Raw genomic sequence first — 22,436 nt, forward strand, 5'->3', positions numbered from 1 at the left:
CGCAGAATTGTGGTCGCCATCGAAAAGTACGAACACCACAGCTTTAGGAAGCAGTACTTAATTTGATTGAAGAACAACCTACTACCAGTACTAGAAAGATTGCTTTCCAGCTAAATGTTGATCATATGACGGTATTTCGAATTTTAAAGGAACAACTCTTATACCCTTACCATCTGCAACGAGTACAGGCACTGTTACCGCGAGACTTTCCGAACCGTCTTGAATTTTGCAATTGGATGCTGGAAATGATCAAAAGAAATTGTGACTTTCTGAAGACGATAGAATTCACAGACGAATATAGTTTTTCTCGGGACAAGATTATTAATTTTCATAATTACACACAAATGTGCTGATGAAAACCCTCACGCTATTGTCGAAACTAACCATCAAGAACAGTTTTCTCTTAACGTGTGGCTCGGAGTTATTGGGCATGATTTAGTTGGGCCTCATTTTCTACCTCCTCGATTAAATGGTGAGGCATACGTTCAATTTTTAAGAGAAGTGTATCCAGTACTGCTGGAGGAAGTTCCTTTGGGCGTCAGAAGGGATATGTTTTTTATTCATGATGGGGCTCCCGCCCATTTTAGCCAAGTAGCACGTCAGCATTTAACTGAAACATATGCAAATCAGTGGATAGGTCGAGGAGGACCACAGAACTGGCCCGTTCGATTCCCGGATCTCAATCCTCTCGATTTCTCTATTTGGGGCCATTTACAGCATTTGGTTTATCGTACTCCTGTTTGCGATGTAGAGGACTTAAGAAAACGCATCATCGATGCGTGAAGGGTAATCAGAGAGACTCCAGGAATATTTGAGCGAATACGTGGCTCAATGCGCCGACGTCTAGACGTATGCGTAATGTCTGAAGGTAGACATATTGAACATTTACTATGATTTCTACATGTTGTGTGTTTTGTTATTAATAAATTAGTTTTCTTTATTACCCTTTAATTGGTACTAACTACAAAATAACAATAAATCCAGTTCGCATTTATGATGATGTATCTCTGTAGTTGTTCGTAAAATAATTTTTTGCTGCGAACTGGTTTATTTTGGGCAAAAAACCCAAGAGACATTTTTTGTTTAGAATGAAACAGGCTATCGGAAATAAATTTTTAAATGGTAAACAAATAATAAGACAAAAAGTTACATTGGAAATAAATTTTAGGGGTTGTGTTTTCCACCCCTTACAACCATGGGGTAAACCAAATAAATTACTGGTTAAGTGTCTTTTTGGTAGTACAAAACGTCAGGTTGATTTCAATATTGTAACTTTTTCAGTGCTTGTAAAAAAAATTGTTATACAAATTTTATGTACCCCCTATAAGGGGGTACCCCCCTACAAGGGATGCTCCAATGAAGTTTCTTTCTATGAAAGATCCTATCTTTTTTTCGATGAGGAATCACCTCCTTAAATGTTTTACACTTATTCAGTTACACCCTGTATATGCCAGTTTGAAAATTGAAACATTATTTATTTGGTAAAATTATTAGTCACTGAGAAAGTAATTTCTTACATTTTCAATCAGTTTATACCTAAACTCTGATGAAATTGTTAGTCATTAATTAGATAGGTTATATTATTCAAATGGATATATTATACAAAGCACCAATTAGGTAGAATTTACTTAGTATTAGCACGTTTGACGAAGCTATCGTATAGAGAAACACGTGTTGCGGTTTTGTGAACTGTTTAGTGAAAATCTCACAATTAACTGTTACTTGAACTAGCAGATGTTCTGTCACCTACTTTAACAGATGATCCTGCAAATCTTCGTCTGATAACTCTCATTCCAACTATAGCCAAAGTTATCAAAAAACTTGTGAAAATGTGTCTGACGGTTTTCTTACAGCACCACAATATCTTAAGTGAAAGCCACTTTGGTTTTCAAAGCAATAAAAATATGCACGATGCCATCTTTTCATTTCTTTATGATATTTATTCAAAGTTTAATTCTGGTAATGTAGTAGCTGCGGTCTTTTGTGATCTTTCTAAGGCGTTTGATTGCGTTGATCATAAGATCTTGCTAAATAAAATTCGCCAATACGGTTGCAGAAAAATGACGCTCAAATGCAATTCATCAGCACTTCTGTCTGTATTAGTCCAGCAGAAACGGGCTATCAGGTATATGTGTAAGATTAAACCTCGTGATTCGTACAGACACAAATTCGTTGAGCAAAAGATTTCAACAATGATTGCTTTGTTCATTTTGGAATCGGTTTGCTTCATTTACAAAAATATCTCCCTATTTGATGCTTCATGCCATTTTTATAGCACCCGTTCTAGCGTGTTGAAATTGTCAATTACTTTAACAAATTTGGTCAGGAATTCAATTTATTACAGTGGGGTCAAGATGATAAATTTACGTGACAAAATGTGCATTTTTGAATTTAGGTTATATAGGGTTTTTGTTTACATTCTTATTTGGATATAAATGTTTGATTGTCTGGTGCAATGGGCATGTTTATTTATGTAATATTATATATAAGTATGATTGTTTCGTTGTACTTGGGTTTTGGATTCTCTTGGAAAATGGAAAAGTTTTTTCAATTAGGTGTCAAGACGTTTCGCCCCTGGCTAGAGGCTTTTTCGATTGTTTATTTGAAAAAATGTTTTATAACACATTGGATATTTGACTGGTTTCCTGAAATAGAATACAATTTTTGTATTACTATTGTTTTTATTTTAAATTGATTCATTTGTTGAATGTTTACAATTTTTTGTTTTGTACGTACCTTGCTTAAAATTATTGATAACTTTTCAAAATGTAAATAATGTTGAAGTGCTGTTGTTCTTCTTATTTGATAGTGATTGCTAGTAAAGGTTCTGGTCATGTTTTCCTATGTTTTTAATGTTTATTTTTTGAGAATCGGACTGAGCGCCGTTGGCTTAAAAATGGCTGGTGGAGGGATCTTTTGTGTGTGTCGTTTTGGTGATAGAAGGAAATGAGGACGGAAATGACGTGTTCTTGTGTTGGGATTTGATTTGTGCGCGCATTTGTATTTAATTGTCTTTCTACTGTGTATTGGGGTTTGTTTGGGGAAGATGGGTGTTAATGTGTATATGTGGGTGATTATAAGATTGTTTGGTAAATTTGGCTCAAATTGTTTATGTCCCGTCTGTCGTTCATTGTGTTTTGGTTTATTTTAATGTAAATCATTTCTTTTACAATTCTTTTGTTTAGGTTTGGTTCATAGGCTAAAATTTTGGTTTCTGCAAAATTGGGGTTGTGGTAGTCTTGTATGATATGTTTGTTTAACACGGTACTTGATTTTTTCATATATTTGTGTTCATTTATTCTGTTCCCCAGAAGTTGTGATGTCATACCTATATATTGTTTGTTGCAGTCATTGCATGGAATGCTATATATCAGATTGGATTTTTTAAATTGCGGATCTCTACTTTTGAGAGGGCTGTAATATTGTTTTAGAGTGTTATATGCTTTGAAGTTGACATGTAATAATGTTTTTTATGTTGTCGGATAATCCTTCAATATAAGAAAGTGAGATGTATTGTTTGTTTGTGTTTGGGGGATTGTGTTGTGTTTTGTTGTAGAATTTCTGAACTCTTTTTTTAATTGTGGCATTGATTAATTGGAGGGGGTAGTTGTTTTTTTGTAGGATATTTCTAACTTTGTTCAAACATTCATCTCTTCGGGTTGGGCTGCTGAGATATATTGCTCTATCAGCTATTCCTATTATTACACTTTTTTTTGTTTGTATATATGTTTATACGTCTATTATATAAGTGTTGATAATATTTTTAAACAAGTTGTATACAATTATGTTCACACATAATTTTGACGTTGAACTATAGTGTATGTTCTAACTTTACTTTTTTGTTAGGTGTTTTATATTCACATTCTATATTTCTATATTTACATTTGTATTTATTTTTCACAAGCTTTGTCCACAAGATTTATTCTTAATGACAATAAAGTATATTATTATTATTGTTATTAAAACCTGTCACTAAGGTAGAACCAGTTATGCTTTTCCTATGAAGTATTCTGTGGTTAATACAGTCGAATACTTGTGAAACCACAAAATACTTACCTCGAGCAACTGATCGCCGATTTGAAGACCCACGCGGCTGGCGAGGCTGTTCTCATTGACCGTCGAAACAAAAATGCCGCCTGTATCGGGACAGTTGATTTGGATGCCGAGCGGTTCGTTGGATTTGTCAATGTGGACGCGTCGAAGCTCGCCAGGCACCGGCTTGTGGCCCCAAGGGCAATAGTCTTTTGGGCTGGCCGCAGAGTTGCCCGAATGGTCGCCGGGACTGCTAAGGACTTCCACGTGGATGATTGGCATAGGGCTGCCTCGTTCCGAACTCCCCCGTTCTATGCTGCCGGTGCTGACCTGTTAGAGAGTCAAATCAAAAAATGATTTCATCCTTGGGTTTATCTATGGTTATAACTGTTTTAATTCAATTAGCTTCCAACAAAATAATGATTATCCAATAAGAGTAAGGAAAAAGAAAATATTTTGCAAATTATATTGTATCACATTATACATTATACAGAAATTACAATTCTGTAATTTCTGTAGTGATGTCTTTTTGGTATGCCGCTGTGTTTGTTTTTTTCTCTACCACTCGCTAACGTCATCATCTTCTCACTCATATTGCCGTTTGTCTCCCTCTAATACACGCTCACCTACCTCTCGTTGGGTATTCAACAAGGTTCTGCTCGTAGGTCTGAAGTTTCATAAGAAAAAGCATAGAATTTTGTTTATTTTTTCACATAACTCTGAATCATTCACTAATACTCGTGGTTTAGTACTAATATATTTTTCATTTGTTTTGATCCACATTGGAATGTGCCACTTTGATTTTTTATCCTTTCTACGGTGTCCACATTAAAGCTTTGAAGAAAGTACAGAGACGATTTTGAGGTTCGTAGTTTTATTACAAAGTTTCGGACTACCTTCTTTAGAGATGGGTAGGTTAACATTGAACATAATTATGTTGCACAAAATTCTTAATGGAACAGTTGATGTAAGTACCTTCGGTGGTGGATCAAATTAATTTCAATGTAATTAATGAATCGAAGAGGTTTTGTATTAAAGTGTATAATATATTAAAATTCTTGCAAAGCGCTTTCGACTTTTGTCATCATCAGTGCTCACTTGTCAGGCAACAGGAAGTATCATGATAAGTGAATTGTACATTGTAATATTTAAATTATATAAAACAAAATAGGCTTATAGCCAAAAAATACATTTTTTGGATTCAGGCCATGTGGTTCAGTCAAAGTATTTTATGAAGAAGCTTCTTCATAAAATACTTTGACTGAACCACATGGCCTGAATCCAAAAAATGTATTTTTTGGCTATAAGCCTATTTTGTTTTATATAATTTAAATATTACAATGTACAATTCACTTATCATGATACTTCCTGTTGCCTGACAAGTGAGCACTGATGATGACAAAAGTCGAAAGCGCTTTGCAAGAATTTTAATATATTATACACTTTAATACAAAACCTCTTCGATTCATTAATTCAAATAAGTGTATTCAGCTTTTCCAAATCCTTTTAATTTCAATGTACCTCAAATAACAACACAAAGACAAATCACATTTTACATTTCGTTATTGAGAACAAATATTGGAAATGTTGCTCCAATAATTTCAATGTATTTGAACTGAAATCAATGCCATATCCATTTCGACCCAGTCTGAAAAATCTCAACTCTAGTTGAGCAGAGTACGTAGCATTTTGTTAATTCGAATTTGAATTTTGTATATTAAGATGGGGGAATCATATACCTATTGTAATATACACACATCGGAAAAGTCTAGGGATATTTTTAAAAATGGCAATAATTTTTTTTTAGATCGCTTTAGGAAAAAAAAAGTTGACGGGTGATTATTAAACGAATGTAACTTATAACAAAATTTATTAAATGGTCAAAAATACTGAGTGCGCATATAAGCAAAACTAAAAAAAAAATATGGCTCTTCTTTGGCACCCCGAAAAAAAATCATAATACAAAAAAAAATTCGAATCAGTACAAAGTATGGCCTCCACGCTGGTTTATTACGGCCCTACATCTATCGTGCATCGACAAAATGAGATTGTCAATGTCTTGTTGAGGTACATTTGCCCATTCAGCGATTAAAAGCTCTCTCAATTGAAACGTTGTGTGAATGTTCCCCATATTCGGAGTAATTCTTCGTTGAAGCATGTCCCACACATGCTCGATGGGATTCAGGTCCGGTGATTGTGCTGGCCATGGCAATACATCAACTCCTTCGTTGGTGAGCCAGTCAGTCACTAGACGCACGACATGTGGACGAGCATTATCAAGCATTAGGTGGAAGTTTTCACCAACAGCACCAGCAAACGGACGGACGATAGGTAGAAGAATGGTGTCGAGGTACTGTCGAGCTGTGAGGGAGCGATTTGGAAAAACGAGATCGGTTCTGCCGCCGATCATGATTCCGTCCCATAGCATTACTGTACCACCTCTGTATGTGTGGACTTCCTGGACGTGTCTCAAACGTTCATTATTTCCAGGTCGTCTCCACAGTCTTACTCGACGAGAATCTGGATGAAATCCAAATCTGGATTCGTCTGTAAACAAAACTGTGGCCCAATCATTTGCATCCCAGTTTTGATGTTCTTGGCACCACTCTAATCTTCTACCGCGATTGCCTCTTGACAAAGGTGGACATCTAAGTGGCCTTCTGTTGTGGAGATCTGCTTCATGCAGTCGATTTCTGACAGTATCACGACCAATGGTTACCTGGTGCGTCTGCTGCAACACGTTAACCAACTCAGGTGCTGTGATTGTCGGTTGTCTTCTTGCGGTTAAGACCAAAAATCGGTCTTGAACTGCAGTTGTAGCGCGTCCTCGCCCTGGATGTTGTTCGGCTGGACTGCCAGTTTCACGGAAACGCCGCCACAATCGACTGATAACACTTTGGGAGACCCCCAAACGAAGAGCTACATCATTTTGTCGCATGCCACCTTGAAGAAGCCCTACAGCTCTATTCATCTCAGCCAATGGTAAGTGATGGCGTTCCATGTTAAAGCACAATATTTCCAGTTTAATTGCTGAGCAAGAACTGCATAGAATGTACAAACTCGACACTTTCAGATTATTCATTTTAGCCGAAAACCTACAGTTTGTAAAAAACTGGATAAAAGATTAGTTACCGTTTTTGCAGGCTTTGTTCAACCCATAGAAATCTACAGGGTGGTCGAGTGTACCAATTTAATCGAAATTAAACGACCTCATGCATTTATTTTTATGATATTTAGTACGTTATAAAAATATCCCTAGATTTTTCCGATGTGTGTATATTGTCCTGTAAATATATTTATCTGTTGGTTAATACATTTTGTTTTTTTCCTTTTGTTTTTGAAGTTAATTATTTTTATATGTTCTTCGCAATTTTACCATATTTTTTGTATAATTATGGTGAAAAAACAAAAACAAACGTTTTACCAAAAAATATGTTGAATTGTTCACATATAACTGCAATTTCTTCCCAAAACTTACTTTGCTTGTCACACTAGGGTTTGATGGTACACGAAATCTCTGGTTTTTTCTCGGAAATGTCCCCCCAGACTCCAGTAAATCGGGCTGTCTCCGTGCTGCCTGAGCATCTACAGATGGGCTGTAAATGTGGTGGAAGGGCTCAAAACTGAAACTCTCCCTCGACTGATTGATGTGGGGGTGTTGGTGAGGCTGAAAGGGGTAGTGAGCTCGAGGAGACACGAATAATTGACTGTGTCCCCTGCTGTGTGAAGAAGAATTTACATCATGGTGGCCCCCTACTATGCTGTCTCTTTCTGAACCTGATCCATATTTCGGGATGACTGGAATTTCATTAAGAGTTTTTGTATACATTATCGCATCGGTGTTTATAATTTTATAACTATAGTTGTGTTCAAACTATCATGAAAAATAAAAAGAAACTTTCAGTGCCATCACATTGCGAGTGTATAATAAAAATAAAATAAAATGGTAACAGATAAATGTTGGCAAAAATCAAAATTTTCTTATATATTTCATTAGAACATGAAAAGTATTTTTCAACAACACACTGTCTGTTCAAAAATGAGGTGAATTTTCAATTTTCTCAAAATTTATTCATTCATTCATCAATTCCTATTTTTTTCTCCTTCAAAGTAGCCCTTCTCAGATATAATACATTTGTGTCAGCGTTTTTTCCAATCCTCAAAGCAGTTCTGCACTTTTTGGTATGTTCTTGAGCCAAGATTTAGACTTGAAATGTCATTACGAAATTCTGTTGTTGTGGAAGTTTGATACAACTGGCCTTATATGTAATAGCACCAATATGGGATAAACAGTATTGTTTTTTCTCAACCACTTTTCATCATGTGCTCATCCTTTCTTCCTCTCTAGCAGTCACTTGTTATATTCACAATAATATTTACTTTTCTTTCAATTTTGCATATTAGGATGACAATTTGAATATATGTTCATCATTATTATAGATGTCTTCGTTCACTATTTCATCAGCAAATAAATTTTGTGTCAAAAAAAGTCGGTGATTATTATTGTGTAATGAAATAATGTAATAATGAAAAAATACATCTGAAATTACCAACTTTATGTGCAGTTGTGAATTACATAAAGAAAAAAGTGTTACCAGTTTGGAATTGAATAAAAATTAAGAGTATTTAATTTTTTCTAATGCTATTTAATGATATCATGGCAAAAATGTAATAGGGTTGCACGTAGAAATGAAAAATCTCTCAAATGAGGTGTCATTCCACCAATTTTTGACATGAAGCTTATTGGAGGGGTTGGATGAAAATTACACTTGAGGTATTTTAAGTGGTAGTTTTTACAGTCTCAGAATCAAATGATTTATTCAGGGTAGCTATAGTTTCAACTGGAATGCATCTCACAGGACCCAGTTTAAATATTTCTCGATGACCAATGTTTATGTTGATCTGAAAATTAAATGGAACTATTTCCAACATCCTTTAATTAGAACACTAGAAAGCAATACACATTTTCAATTATCCTTTCGAGCAAAACCAAAGCTTTTGAAATAAATGTAATCAATGATGAATTATCAACCGATATTTTATTTTATTTTATTATACACGGATTTTCCCCTTTTTACATATGAAATATAATACAGATACATATTTATACTAAATATAAACTAAAAATGAACAATTTGACAGTACTGCAGTAATAGACAGACACTTATACTAATAATCTTTTTACACTGGTTTTGAATGAATTTGATGTTTGACCAGTAAATTCTAAACCTCTATTGCAATATTCATTACCTAATCTAACAAAACCTGACAAAGTTCTATGATAACCATAATTTGTGCTGGTAGGAAACTTAGAATAATTCAGAGTTTTGAGAAAGTCTATTTGCAACTTCAAAATGAATTGAATGGAACAATGAAGGACAATTTATCTCCCCAGATAGTATGGACAGTAATCAAGTCAGTTCTTTTTCTACTATTTTCCAAGCTAGTAATATTCAAATTTTGCATAACTTGCTTATAATCAATCATATTCACCATATCAAAGATTCATTTAAAATACTATACACCTCAGAAATTTTCTATGCACTCAATATATCAAAGACTAATATAATGTCCTTTAAATGTAATTTGGACCATATAATTCTTGAAGATTGATCATAAATTAGAGAACAAATTTTTAGGCCTCAACAAAGACAACAAATTAAAATTTTGAACGCATATTAGTATACTATGCAAAAAATTATGTGATAAGGTTTATCTCTAACTCTTTGGACTATCACTCTGCTAGAAAAGCATACTTTGCACTTTTCGAATTCCACTTGGGGTACGGAGTTTGTTTCTGGGGGAGCAGCTGTCAAAATTTAATGAGTCAAGTTACCACAATACCAAAAAGAGCAGTGAAATTCATTACCAGAGCTAGAATCCAAGATTCCTGTATGCCTAATTCTGCTTAATGTACAAAAAGTACAAATATAACATCGCGAATTTATCTCAAAGTTATGCCTCTCGTCTCACATTCGATTCTTTATAATAGCAAAAAATATTTCAATCATCTTCCCCTTTCAATAAGAAAGTTAACATGCTACAAACAGTTTCGAAAAAGAGTAAAAAAACTTCTGCTAGATAAAGCTTAATATAGTACTGGGGAATTTCTTCCGGATGACTTTGCAACTTATAATTACAACTTATAAAATTTTTTATCACAGACTTTTACCATAGACTTTTTGAAGTGTACTTGAGCCATATTAATATTTTGTTTTAAATTCTTTACTTTTATGTTAATGTTACAGATTGTTTTAGTTCTTGAGCATGCTTTGTCAACAAAACCAAAACTTTTATGACAATAAAGCATTTCTGACTTTGACACTCTTCCTATTCGATCGATGTTTGTGAGTTCGATAATATGGTGACCACGCTGGTGAGGCGTATTGAATAACCAAATAAAGCTTTATTACTATTACAAACAACTTTTGCAGAATATAAAAATAAAAAATTCCACTCATAAAAATAATCAATACTCACCAGATATGTTGTTCTTTTTGAGGTAAGATATCACATCTTTATCCACGAATCTGTGAACAGGAAAGTCTAGACTATTGTCAGAGTTCATGTTGACGCTCTGCCTGTTCGTGGCATTCCCGGATCTCAACCTCTCGAAGGAATCCGTCTCAAGGCCAAAGTTATGTGAAGCGTCGACACTCTTGTAAACAGAGTGTCTCGCATAATTGACAGGCACTGCCGAAGACACCAGCGAAAGTGGTATGGGCGTGGAATTCCTGTAGTTGTAGTTATCTTGCAGTTGGTTATTTTTTGGGGCCAACAGGGATAGTGGTAGACGCTCCTTAGTTCTGGTTACAACTGTTCCTCCGCTAGAGGTCAAGATTGGAGCGGCTCGGGCTTTGGGCCAAGTGCCTCCGTTGTTTTTCTCTTCTTTTGTTTGAGATTGATGTCTTTTGGCGCCTAATAATGTTATTTGTTACTGAAGGTACATAGTACTATTACATTTTAATATGGAAACGAACATAATCACGGGTATGTTTATTAATCTATTTATGGGACTTGTCCACCTTTGAATACAAATATGCGAAAAAAAATTTAGAGCATACAATTTATATTTCAAGAAACATAAACAAATTTGGAATACATAAAATGAGGAGGTTGTGTTAATGGTCATGTTATGATTGCGCATGGCTGGTGTGAACCTCTAAGTAGGAATGGGTCAATTGAGGCTAAGCCTATGGCGAGAAGCGCTTACTGCGCAACCTTTGTTTCAGGCAGCCAGTGATGAAATTGAACCCAGTACAGTAGAAAACCTGTACCCAAAAAGAAGGAAATATAGTTACTGGGTAATTATCTCGATATTTCTTTACAATGAGTTAGGTCAATTTTCTTATGTTATCTAAAAAAGTAAACGGAAAGACATTTTGGAATACTCAATTTTGCTGTGTTCATTTGATATTATTTATTAGATCCAATTAACCCTTGCCAAAATTCAAGAGTACACTTTAGTACATATGTAAAGTATAACTAATTTGAAATGTCATCGATAAATATTCAAAACAATAAAGTTCCTAGATAAGACCCCCGAGGTACCCTACAAGGAATAGAAATATTCACCTGCCGTGCTTGGATTGAACTCTATAGAACTCAATGTTTATGATGACTAGTAATCAACTGTTCGTGAACCTTTGTAAGTAATTGGTGCTTGAATTAAAACACAGCATTCATTTAATATATAAAATTTTCGTGTCACAGTGTTGCCACACTCCTAGGCCCGATTTTAATGTAATTTTATATGTATATTCAGTAGTTCTGAGAATAAGGTTTAGTTTATTTTTCATATACCTAACACCTAAACCCACACACCAAACTTTTTTGTTCTCATGTTTTTATGATGTGGCATTGAAAAATACATATAGCCCTCAATTTTTACCCTTCTATCACCAACCTCTATTTCTTAATAGCCATTTTAGTAATTTAATCATTGTTATTCCTGCCAGGCGTCTACCGGTGTCACTTCGCACTCAGTAAACAGCAAGGAGTAGGGATGACAACAAAGCGTCTCCTGTCTCCCCCGCACAATAAGCCTTCTCTCACTCCCTACACGGCGACTATTATTGTTTATCCATCTTGCGTAGATACAGTTTGCGATGCCACCGAAGCTGTGGATTACCCAACAAAGTTTTTGAACTCATTGGATTTGCCAGACATGCCAACGCATAATTTACAACTGAAGGTTGGATCGCTTTGTAATTTGAAAAAGGTGTCGAAGCCAGCATTTCAATATAAAGTTCGGAAGTGAAAATATATTAATACCACAAATCCCTGATATACCTACAGATGTGCCAATTGATTTTAAACGTGTGCAATGGGGAATGTTCCTCCTGAAGAAAATCAAGTAGTTTTCATAAAAGAGCTCTAAAACAACGCATTTCAAACCTATCATTTCAACCTTTTTCTTTAAAAAATTATTTAAATACTTAAAAAAGAAGGAATGAAATAATGCATTCAACATTTAAAGGGATTCGTTTCTATTTCACCATTTGGCAACATTGATCATAGCTAATAAAGGACAATGAATCTGTTACCTGTATGAAACAAACAAAGATGAGATATTTCAGAGGCGTGCTGTTCTGTTTACTTATGTTCCGAGTTCCCAGACATTTGACGATTTGTGCACCTAACCTATCTTCCTATATATAAATAAATAACAAAACAACTGTTGTTTATGTGGCTTGTGGAGGTGGTATTGAACTATAATTTATATTTTGCCTTAATTGTTGATTTATAAAGATAATTTTCCTTTTTTAAAGTAGAATATCTAGGTACGCATAAATTATTTCAACTTGGAAAACAAATTCCTTTAAAAATTTAAACCCAACATTTGAAACATCAGTTTGAATACTTTTCGAAGTGAATTTGAAAAACTCATGAATTAAACTCAATTTTATTTTGTTCAAACTTGCATTTGCTATAATAACACAAATTGAGGAACATTCCCCATTATACGTGGCAGGCTCTCGAGTGGGCAAACCATCCAGTTTGTTTGTGTTAGTTAAACATGGACTAACGAAAAATATTGTACATATTTCAGCATTAAGGGATTAATATTATTTGTAAGTGTTATTGTTCTGAGAAATAATATATGTGGTAAAACAACGTGTACCAGGTTAGCTAGTATTATATAGATTTCATTCTGAGACGCAGGAAATTTGCTTACCCCCAGATCTTTTCACTGTTCCATGATGATAACTCTCCAAAACCAGATCCAGCTCAGCAATAGCTTGTTCGTGGCCATAATCTATTGGATTCGGAGAACTGTTCCTGTACTTTTTTTTATCGTCCTTGGAATGTCTCCAAGGACCTCTCATCATATCTAGCTTCTCCTTCAACCAAGCGCCGCCATTGTTCTTCTCTTGGTTACCATACTTGTAATCCGCTATGAGCCAGTCTTCTGTTTGAGAGCAGCGCGTCTGTTTTTTGTGACGCCTGACAGGTGTGAATACGTTCGGACATTCTGGATAGCTCATCTTCAGGGTGGTTATGTTGATGACGTCGCCGGAATCAATGTTCAGCGCTTGCATGGCTTCGTGGGCGCTTTCGACATCGTCCATTGATTTGTCGTTGATCTGAATTTCAATGTTGAATATATAAATTGAAACAATAATAATAAAAGTGATTTGTTGGTAAATACAACACGACCATCGACCAAAGTCCTTCAGTATAATTCTAACACATTTTGATTATACTTTCAGAATTTCACATTACATTGATTTGAATGGCTTACTATGTTAACCTATCTTGATTGATTAATTTCAAGAAAAATATTGAATTACTCAACAAAAATGAACTCTTACCAAAATATTCCGATTAGAAACCTCAGAAACCACGTTTCAAATTGGTGTTTCATGGTGAATTTTATTAGTTCGAGCTTGGTACAGCTATTGGCAGAAACACATATTTTTCACTCATAGAATCCCATATTAGATACGGACTACCCTTTTGGGGTTTTTGTAGGAAAACCTTATGGAATTCTGTGTACATTCTACAAAAGAGAGCAATCCGTTATTTGTACAAGGCCAAAGCAAGGGGTCACTGTAGACCACTATTCAGCAAGCATCAAATTCTTACGCTTACATGCCTTTTCATTATGGAGACTGTATGCTTGATTCACAACCGACATTTATCGAATGATAACCCATTAAATCCCAGGCACACCAGAAATAACTGCCATATCTCCCTGCCAATACCTAAGTCGACTTAAATTAAAAATTCAATAATATACGAAAGCAAAAAAATGTACAATCATTTGCCTGAACATTTTAAAGCAATCGGAAATAAAAAAAAATACAGGAAGGAGATAAAAGTATTTCTCATTTCAAAAGCGTATTATGACCTGCAGGAATATAACAATGACCATTTTTAATCATTTATATTTGCATAAAGATATAGGTATCAACTTCATGTCTAGATATTGTTTTGTAATTAGTTTCAAATATATGTTGTGAGTGAATGTCATCATTCTATTTGTCATGGTTGTGTTTATTTATATGGACATTTTATTTATACATATATATATATATATATATATATATATATATATATATATATATATATATATATATATATATATATATATATATATATAATTATTCATCATTACATTTTATATTTTCATATTTTTTGTCTCTCATATGTATTGGACACAGTGGATATCCACTTCATTGTTATCTACTCACTTTGTCAATAAGAATAATTATTCTTGGACAATAAAATACAGTTTGATTGATTGATTGATACTATGATTTGAAATCTATAAAAGAACAAATAAAATTAAAATGATTATCTAAAATATCAATCATATCAAACAATGAAATGTTAAATGAAAATACAATAAAACAAATAAAATAATCAAGAGTGTGCGTGTGAGTGCGGCAAATCCTATAGATAGATAGATATCGGTGAAACTAAGAGACCACTGAAAATACGCATTGCCGAGCACAAGAACAACACACAGCGGGGAGAAACCAGCAAATCAGGAATAGCAGAGCATGTTTGGACTCATCAACATAACATCAAGTGGTTCCATGCTGAGATCATCCACATGGAGGAACATTGGTTTAAGAGAAAGTTCAAAGAAGCTGCTTATGTTATCCAACGACGCATTAAACCAAACTATCGTAGAGATACGCAACATATGGAAACCTGTAACCAGGCGGATAACGGTCAACTCCCGTCGAACAGTCATCTCCCTCTAAACCGGTGAAGCGAAAAGAGTGAAAGCAGTTGAATAACCTAGAAATAGTCATATTTCTGAGGAATAGTCCAGTCATAACTCAAAGACGATTGTGAAGTAACTTGGTTTAAAATAAATTCAAGGATGTAGCCGTTACTACATGGTAGGAAATCATCATGAAAAATGAGAATGTTTTTTAATAATTTTATTTTTAACTAACGTTACTGCAGTTTCATCCTATAAGGATATTTTCAAATTTATACATTTAACTAGAAAGGGTTGCAAACTCAATTATTTGGAATCCTTGGAAATTCATAAGAATGAACATTGTGGGTGCAACATGTTAAATGATTAAATCGATCCGTACTCACCGGTTTTTGAAATGGCGTATCCACATTGACACAGGTAACCAAAATACAGGTACTCAATCAAGTTAGGTACCTCTGTTAATACCTACAGTGGTGTTATATAAGGGCCAATGTGATTTATCATTTTTAGTTTAATGTATAAGTTTCAAGATTCCTTGTAGGACGAAACTGCAGTAAGGTTAGTTACAAATAAAAGCAGTAAAAACATAAAAGTTTCAATTCTCATTTTTCATGTTGGTTTGAAATCTTTTTAAATTCATTGTTTTTAATTTTTTGCTAATTTTTTCAGTTCCCTTTTTTGACTCTGTGGTCATTTTTATTTTGTATCTTGAATATTTTATTCGTTTTATTGAATTTTAATTTCAAGATTAATTGTTTAATATTATTAATATTTTAGATATTTCTTCTAATTTTTATTTATTTGTTCTTTCATAGATTTTGAATCATAGTAGAATCATATCAGACAAAGTCCGAACTAATAAAATTCACTCATAAATTATGATATTTTTTTCACTGAACTAAAGCAATTGTGGTCAGCACTCAGCTATTAACGGGACATTGGGGCTCATAAATCAAAATGATATTGATTTTTTTGAAGGAGCCCTATTAATTATATATTTTATATTGATCACTGAATAGCTTCAAGATTTGTTTCTTATTATACTTATTAAACGTAATCAGTTATAGTACCTAATTATAGGAATTTATTATTTATTGGGACAATAAACTGGGCTGAATTATTCTTTCTATAGTGGATTACCTGTTTATGCATAACAAAATAATAAATAAATATATAATTTATCGTTTACTGATATTTCATTCAAATCAGAACTCTCACAAGCAAAAGTTTTGAAAAATTGACATATTACAACAAAATCATCACTCACCCTGAGCACCCTATCTCCGACCGTCAAACTCTTATCCCTCGCTGCCAAACTACCTTCGCTGATTCTATTGATGTACACCCCCATTTTCAGAGATAGACCGTGGCATCCCGGGACTAGGCGAGCGGTATGTATCCACTTGGTGACCTGATCTTCGACCCCCTTGCCTTCGGTTCTGACAGATCTACTTCTCCTCACCAACACCCTAGCGAGGGGCATGCTCGAACGAATGGCCTCCGTGACCATTCTCAGGGAGGCCTGGCTGCAGTCGACATCGTTCACCCTCAAGATTCGGTCGTTTTGGAAGAGTTTTCCTTCAGCTGTCGATCCAGTAGCTACGGAGGCTACGTACACGAAACCGTTACCTAGAGATGTTTCGATATAAAACACAGGCACCCAACTATGAACTACAAGGATGCGTTCATGAACTTACTCCTACCAATGGAGCAGAGTTTGGTCAAGTGAATAGAAACACATTGTCATCATATTTCATCATCATTTATAAAATGAGAAAAAAGTTAACTAAGTTAACTAAGTTGAAAAACTAAGCTAACCTTGCTATAGCTACATAGTAGGTTGAATGGACTGACGCCTATCAGAAAACAACTACTCCCCTAGCTAATACTACGAAGAGCGTTGGATTATATCCTATAGGCGTCAGTGCAGGAATCTTCACAGAAAATTTCCTGCATATGCAATTGGCAATACAACTGAAAGAGTCGATCTTCAATTTTGGAACGGGTACACTTGCAGACCGGTTTCGGGCTCATTAGCCAGCAAGATAGTGACCATCAATAGACCTAAAGTCAATGATATTCCATAATTGAAAATCGGAATTCTTTCAGAGTATTTCATTCCTCTTCCCAAGTTGGAGCAAAACAACAAAATGTCACTCCATCTAGTGGACGAAGTACTAACCAACTGCATATCTGTAATTGGCCCAATTCCTCTGAAAAAGGAAGAAAAACTTTCTTATTAGTCAGTGGGCTATGCTTGAAGATTGGTAGTAAACAAATGTAAAGAAGTGAACTTTAAACGTTACTGAAGTTTTTTCCCAACATCAAACCGTTATTTTAACATGTGTTTCGATCACCAAGTGATCATTTTCAAGAGGAAGATCAAACTGCATCACAACCTCTCAAATGAAGTGAAAAATTTCTGCAGCTATCGTTTTTTTTTCATCTTATAGAACCTGACACATTTTTTTTAGTACGAGTATCCTAGAGATATCAGAGTTTCCCCCGAATATAATTCCAAGTTTTATCCTAGATTGAATATAAGCATGGTATGCAGAGAGGTCAGTTTCGTTTGAGACATGTTCCGACAGTTTTCTCAATGCATAGCAATAATAATAATAATTGTAGTTTATTGAACAAAATTACAATTTTGCTCAACTGGCTATCGATCGACGTGTAGCAATATTTTGCAATATTTTTTGATAAATAGCCTATGTGATTTTTCCAGTCCAGTCTCCTATCTATCAACAGTGCCAGAAATTTGACCTGATTGCATATGTTTATATTTGACAAATTGGGTTACTTTTAATTGTTCACTGTGATATTTTACATTTATACATTTTTACTTTTTGAATCTATTATATGTGACATATGTATATGCACTTCTGTGTAATGACATGAATAAAATATCTATCTATCTATTTATCTATATTTTGATTATTATATTCAAAGGTATTCAATTCTAGCAAAGATCTATATGCGAAATGAATTATTCAAGTTTGGTCAATATTAGGTAGTAGGTCATTTGCTGTGAGGAAATTGTTTAATACATCTAGCACATTTGTTGTCTTTGTCATGACCAACTGTAAGTTCTTTTCTTTCACAATGACATATCATCAGCATATAATACAATATCTTCAATAACTACATTTGGTATTTCATTTGTGTACGGTATATATAGTAATAGGCCTAGGATGGATCCCTGTGGCACACTTTTTTTTAAATCACAATTGATTCTGATTTAATTATCTCCGAGATGTCATTTTCAATCAAATGTTGGGTTCTGTTTCTCAAATAGGATTTGATTAAGTCCAAAAATGTACCTTTGATTCCATATTTATCAAGTTTGTTGCATAAAATTTCATGGCTGACACTATCAAATGCTTTTGACAGGTCAATACACAAAGTTACAGTACAAAACAAATAAATTATTGGAGAGAAAATAAAAAAAAAATGTCAATTAATTTTTTCACATTGAGTAGATACTTTTCTTCAATTATATGCAAACAATAAATAATTTTAAGGATGCTATTTTGTATTTGTTTCATGTTTCATGAATAATCTAGTCTGTGTGTAACTCGCGAAGACTACATTTTATTTGAAAAAGGCTACTGAAACGAGCAATCTGCAGGGTTCAAAACTTCACCTGAAAAATCTCTCCCCCCGGCAAACTCCAGTCCCTCCTCATCAGCAGAGGTGAGTTCCAGCTCTACAATCTCGGTGTTTCCTCTGGGATAATCTTGTATGTGGTCGTAGCTCGACAGCGGTCTATTTTCGCATTCGATGTGCGTTTCGAGAGCCTCCCTCAAAGCTTTGGTCTCCTTCACCAATTCGTTGCGTTGCTTTTTCACGGCGTCAGATTCACGTAGAGATTCGGCTAGTTCGGAAACAGCCCTGTCGCGTTCCTTCCTCATGTTATCGCAGAGGGTTCTTATGCTTTCACGTTCAAGTACGATTTTATCTCGCTCACTGAAGGCCCAATCACGACGACCTAAAAATAAACAAGTGCGACTGAAAAATGTTTGTTCATCATTATTATAATTTTTTAGGGTTATAATATTCTTCACTGATGATTAACTCTGAATTTAATAGAAACAAAATTTTCATCATTTTTAGTAGTATTGTAGTATTGACTGAAATTAAAGTGAGATAAAAAAGTAGCTACTATTAATAAATAACCTACTGAATTATATTAACTTACCTTTTGATACTTCTGCTTCCTGAACTGCTTCTGCTAGTTCAGTTTGAGCTTTGTCCAGACTTTTTCTCAGAGATTCGAGTTCCTGGTTGGCCTGGTCTAAATTGTCCAGGCGTTGCCTTTGACTGATCAGAAGAAAATGATTGAAAATCATTTGTGAAAGGTTATAGTTTATTTATTGGGATAAAATTAGAAGGAAGAAGACTTGATATAAAGAAGACTTACATAAAGAAATGTTTCATTTATAATAAACTACTTTTAACAACAGTTCACTGTAACTAAATGACTGAATGAAAATAAACTGATGGTAAAAGTAATTTCTAAGTACAAGTTTTCATTTACAAGCAATGAAAAGAAGAAAAACTTAAATTTCCATTTTTTGTATAATGATGGAGAAGTAGAATGCCAAAACCTTTCTTTGCCAAAAATTAATCTCTTCTAAAAATATACCTCTTTCAATTTAGACATATAAATTATCATAAATTATTAAAAAACAGAAAACTCACACCTAGATCAAAATGTTGAAGAACTAAATGATAATGTTAGGAATCTGACCGATATGTCGGCCAGCGAATAAACACATGACCAGATATTTTTCTTGAGAGAATTTATCTGGTTGAAGTTGGGATAATTCTGCAACCGTGTTACGAATCACACGTTAAAAGGTAAGACCTTGTTAGTCGTTAGCTCGCACAAGTTTCTCAACTTTTGAGAGTTGTCGTTCGTATGGGGACGACAGCTGATTAACGGAAAAACAGATTTTTTTTTAAACATCACCGCAAAAGAAATGCAGTCGGCAGCCGCCGGTTAAACTCTAATTGAGTACCGAAACGACTAGAGAATTCTAGAACGATCGTTACCGATATATAAGGTCGGCTTCTCGTCCCAAGAGGGCAGTTGAGTTCAGAAAGTGAATCGAGCGGTTGAACAAGGAATTCAAATAGTGGAAATAAATTAAGCGTTAGTTGCTGAGTGTTGTAAATAAATTAGTTTATGATAGTGAAATATTGTTGGAAATAAATTTGTTCAAAACAGTCAATTCTTTAAATTGTCACAATAAAAATATAATTAATTACGGATCTTTTGAATGCCTCAATAGAGTTTGTGAAAAAATTTAGTCCTGACTCATTAGCCTCCTTTAAGTTTCGTGAAATTGGACTATTGAGTCTATAATTTCTGGAATGTGTCTGTACAATGAAGACAGTATTACCATTACTAATTTCCCTTTTCCTCACTCTAAAATTAATCATGTTTTAGAAGTCCTGGACCGTAATAGTGACCTGCTAACAATTTGAATAGAAACAATAAGTCTGTTTGGATTCGCCTATTTCCAAAAGTGTTTAAATGGGGGATTGAACAGATGTCATTCTAGTTTTTTTTTTTCGAGGACACAACACAGACTACAGGAAAATTCTCAAGGCGCTCTAAGAGTGGTGCCTGTGCGAAAGTAGCGATTCAGGTTGGATTTGAATCGCTGGAGATTGAATTCATTTGGAAAAACGTTCTCAGGGAGTTCATCCCACATAAACGCAGTTCTCCAAATGAAATAGTTCTCAAATACGTATTTGCTACTGAAGAGCCGATAAGGCAAGTGTCTTACGTCGAAACATCGGATGTCTAGCAGTAAGGATAACAGTGATATCTGATTTGATTCCATTATGAATTTTTGAAACACAAACGGAATAGAGAAGAGTGTTTTTCATATAATTCAGCTTTCATATAAAAGTATTTGTTTCGAAAGTATTTTTCTTTCGTGTAATTTAATGTTTATATGAAAATAGCTGTTTCGGAGGGAATTTTTCTTCCAGTTTTTGTCTGAAAGTTGATTCTTTGCATGATCTACACATCTTTGTATAGAATAAATTTTTTGAAATTGATTCTTTCCTTTCTTTGGAATAAACCTACATTTTTTGCATCAAGATGGAGAGGTAGAAGGCCAAAAACTCTCTTTCCTAAAAATATATTCTTTCAATCAAAACTATTCCGCCATTTTGGACCGTCCGCCATATTGGATTTAGAGTGACGTCATGTTATTTTTCGTATTATGTTTCGTGAATTTTATATATTGCGTTTTCTCTATATTCGAAACATTTATTTCCTCACTATTCAACAGTGTCTCCTCTGCCAATAGTTCCAGTTTACTTTTAATTATAAATGTATCACCTGCATAAAGAAAATTACCCGCCAGACCCACAAAACCCAGCGAATAACTGATATATAATATGAAAAGAAGGGGACCCAATACTGATCCTTTTGGAACTCTATGAGGGATCTCCTTTGCTGATGATTTTAAATCATTATAAACCATTACTTATGAAGCACTGTTTGGAACCTTTGGTGTAGTAAGTAATGAATATTACTGGAGTTTTTTCCCAAACTCCAGTAATATTCATTATAAACCATATTTTTTAACTTTAGAGTATGATTTTACGATGTTCAGTGCTATACCTTTTATGGATTTCAAGAAATACACTGTTGAAAGCTTTGAAGAGGTCATCACCAGATCTTTTTTTCTGATTAAACTCGAATATCAATATAACACATATCAGAAATGTAACTGTCAGCTCAGCAACTGAAGAATGAATTTTATTTCAATTACCCTCGTTGATGTTAATTCAAATAAAATTTTACAGAAATCCAAAAAACTCTCACCTAAATGACCGAGCATCCTCACGCAAATGTTCCTTGCAGCTCTGCCCGTCCCCGATGGCCCCCAGGCTGTCGATCAGTCTTCCACGTGACTTCTTAGTTTGATCGCCCATGATCAAGCGACCATCTTCCGAAGTGGCGCCCAGATCTCCGAATTTTTCTCGAAGATCGTTACATTCTTTTAAAGCTTTATCGCGCTCGTGGAGAGCGCTGGCAATTTCTCGTCTCAGAGATTCTAGTTGATAAGTGAGATTCCGTTTTTCCTCCTGCAGTTCTTGGTTGTTGACGTCGAGGATTTTGTTCTTTTTCGTCGCTTCAGATAGGTCGTCGCTAAGTTTCTCCATTTCTTTGTGAACGGTGTGCCTGAAAATTCAA

General features: G+C 34.5%; 1 protein-coding gene across 2 annotated transcripts in view; it reads right to left on the reverse strand.

The window, feature by feature from the left end:
• The window catches only part of Dlg5 (MAGUK family member discs large 5), a 47,368-nt gene that overhangs the window by 18,018 nt on the left and 6,914 nt on the right, over positions 1-22,436 (reverse strand). For both annotated transcript variants that reach the window (XM_074182100.1, XM_074182108.1), the window contains 8 exons: positions 22,065-22,424; positions 19,416-19,537; positions 18,861-19,205; positions 16,482-16,843; positions 13,211-13,619; positions 10,513-10,950; positions 7,511-7,830; positions 4,057-4,362 (listed from right to left, as the gene is read on the reverse strand). In XM_074182100.1, coding sequence (XP_074038201.1) covers positions 4,057-4,362; positions 7,511-7,830; positions 10,513-10,950; positions 13,211-13,619; positions 16,482-16,843; positions 18,861-19,205; positions 19,416-19,537; positions 22,065-22,424 — 2,662 coding nt within the window. The remainder of the gene's footprint in view (positions 1-4,056; positions 4,363-7,510; positions 7,831-10,512; positions 10,951-13,210; positions 13,620-16,481; positions 16,844-18,860; positions 19,206-19,415; positions 19,538-22,064; positions 22,425-22,436) is intronic.

Source organism: Leptinotarsa decemlineata, unplaced genomic scaffold (assembly GCF_025532065.1).
Source record: "Leptinotarsa decemlineata unplaced genomic scaffold, Ldec_3_MD MMD2_P_RNA_scaffold_2, whole genome shotgun sequence".
Classification (NCBI taxonomy): domain Eukaryota; kingdom Metazoa; phylum Arthropoda; class Insecta; order Coleoptera; family Chrysomelidae; genus Leptinotarsa; species Leptinotarsa decemlineata.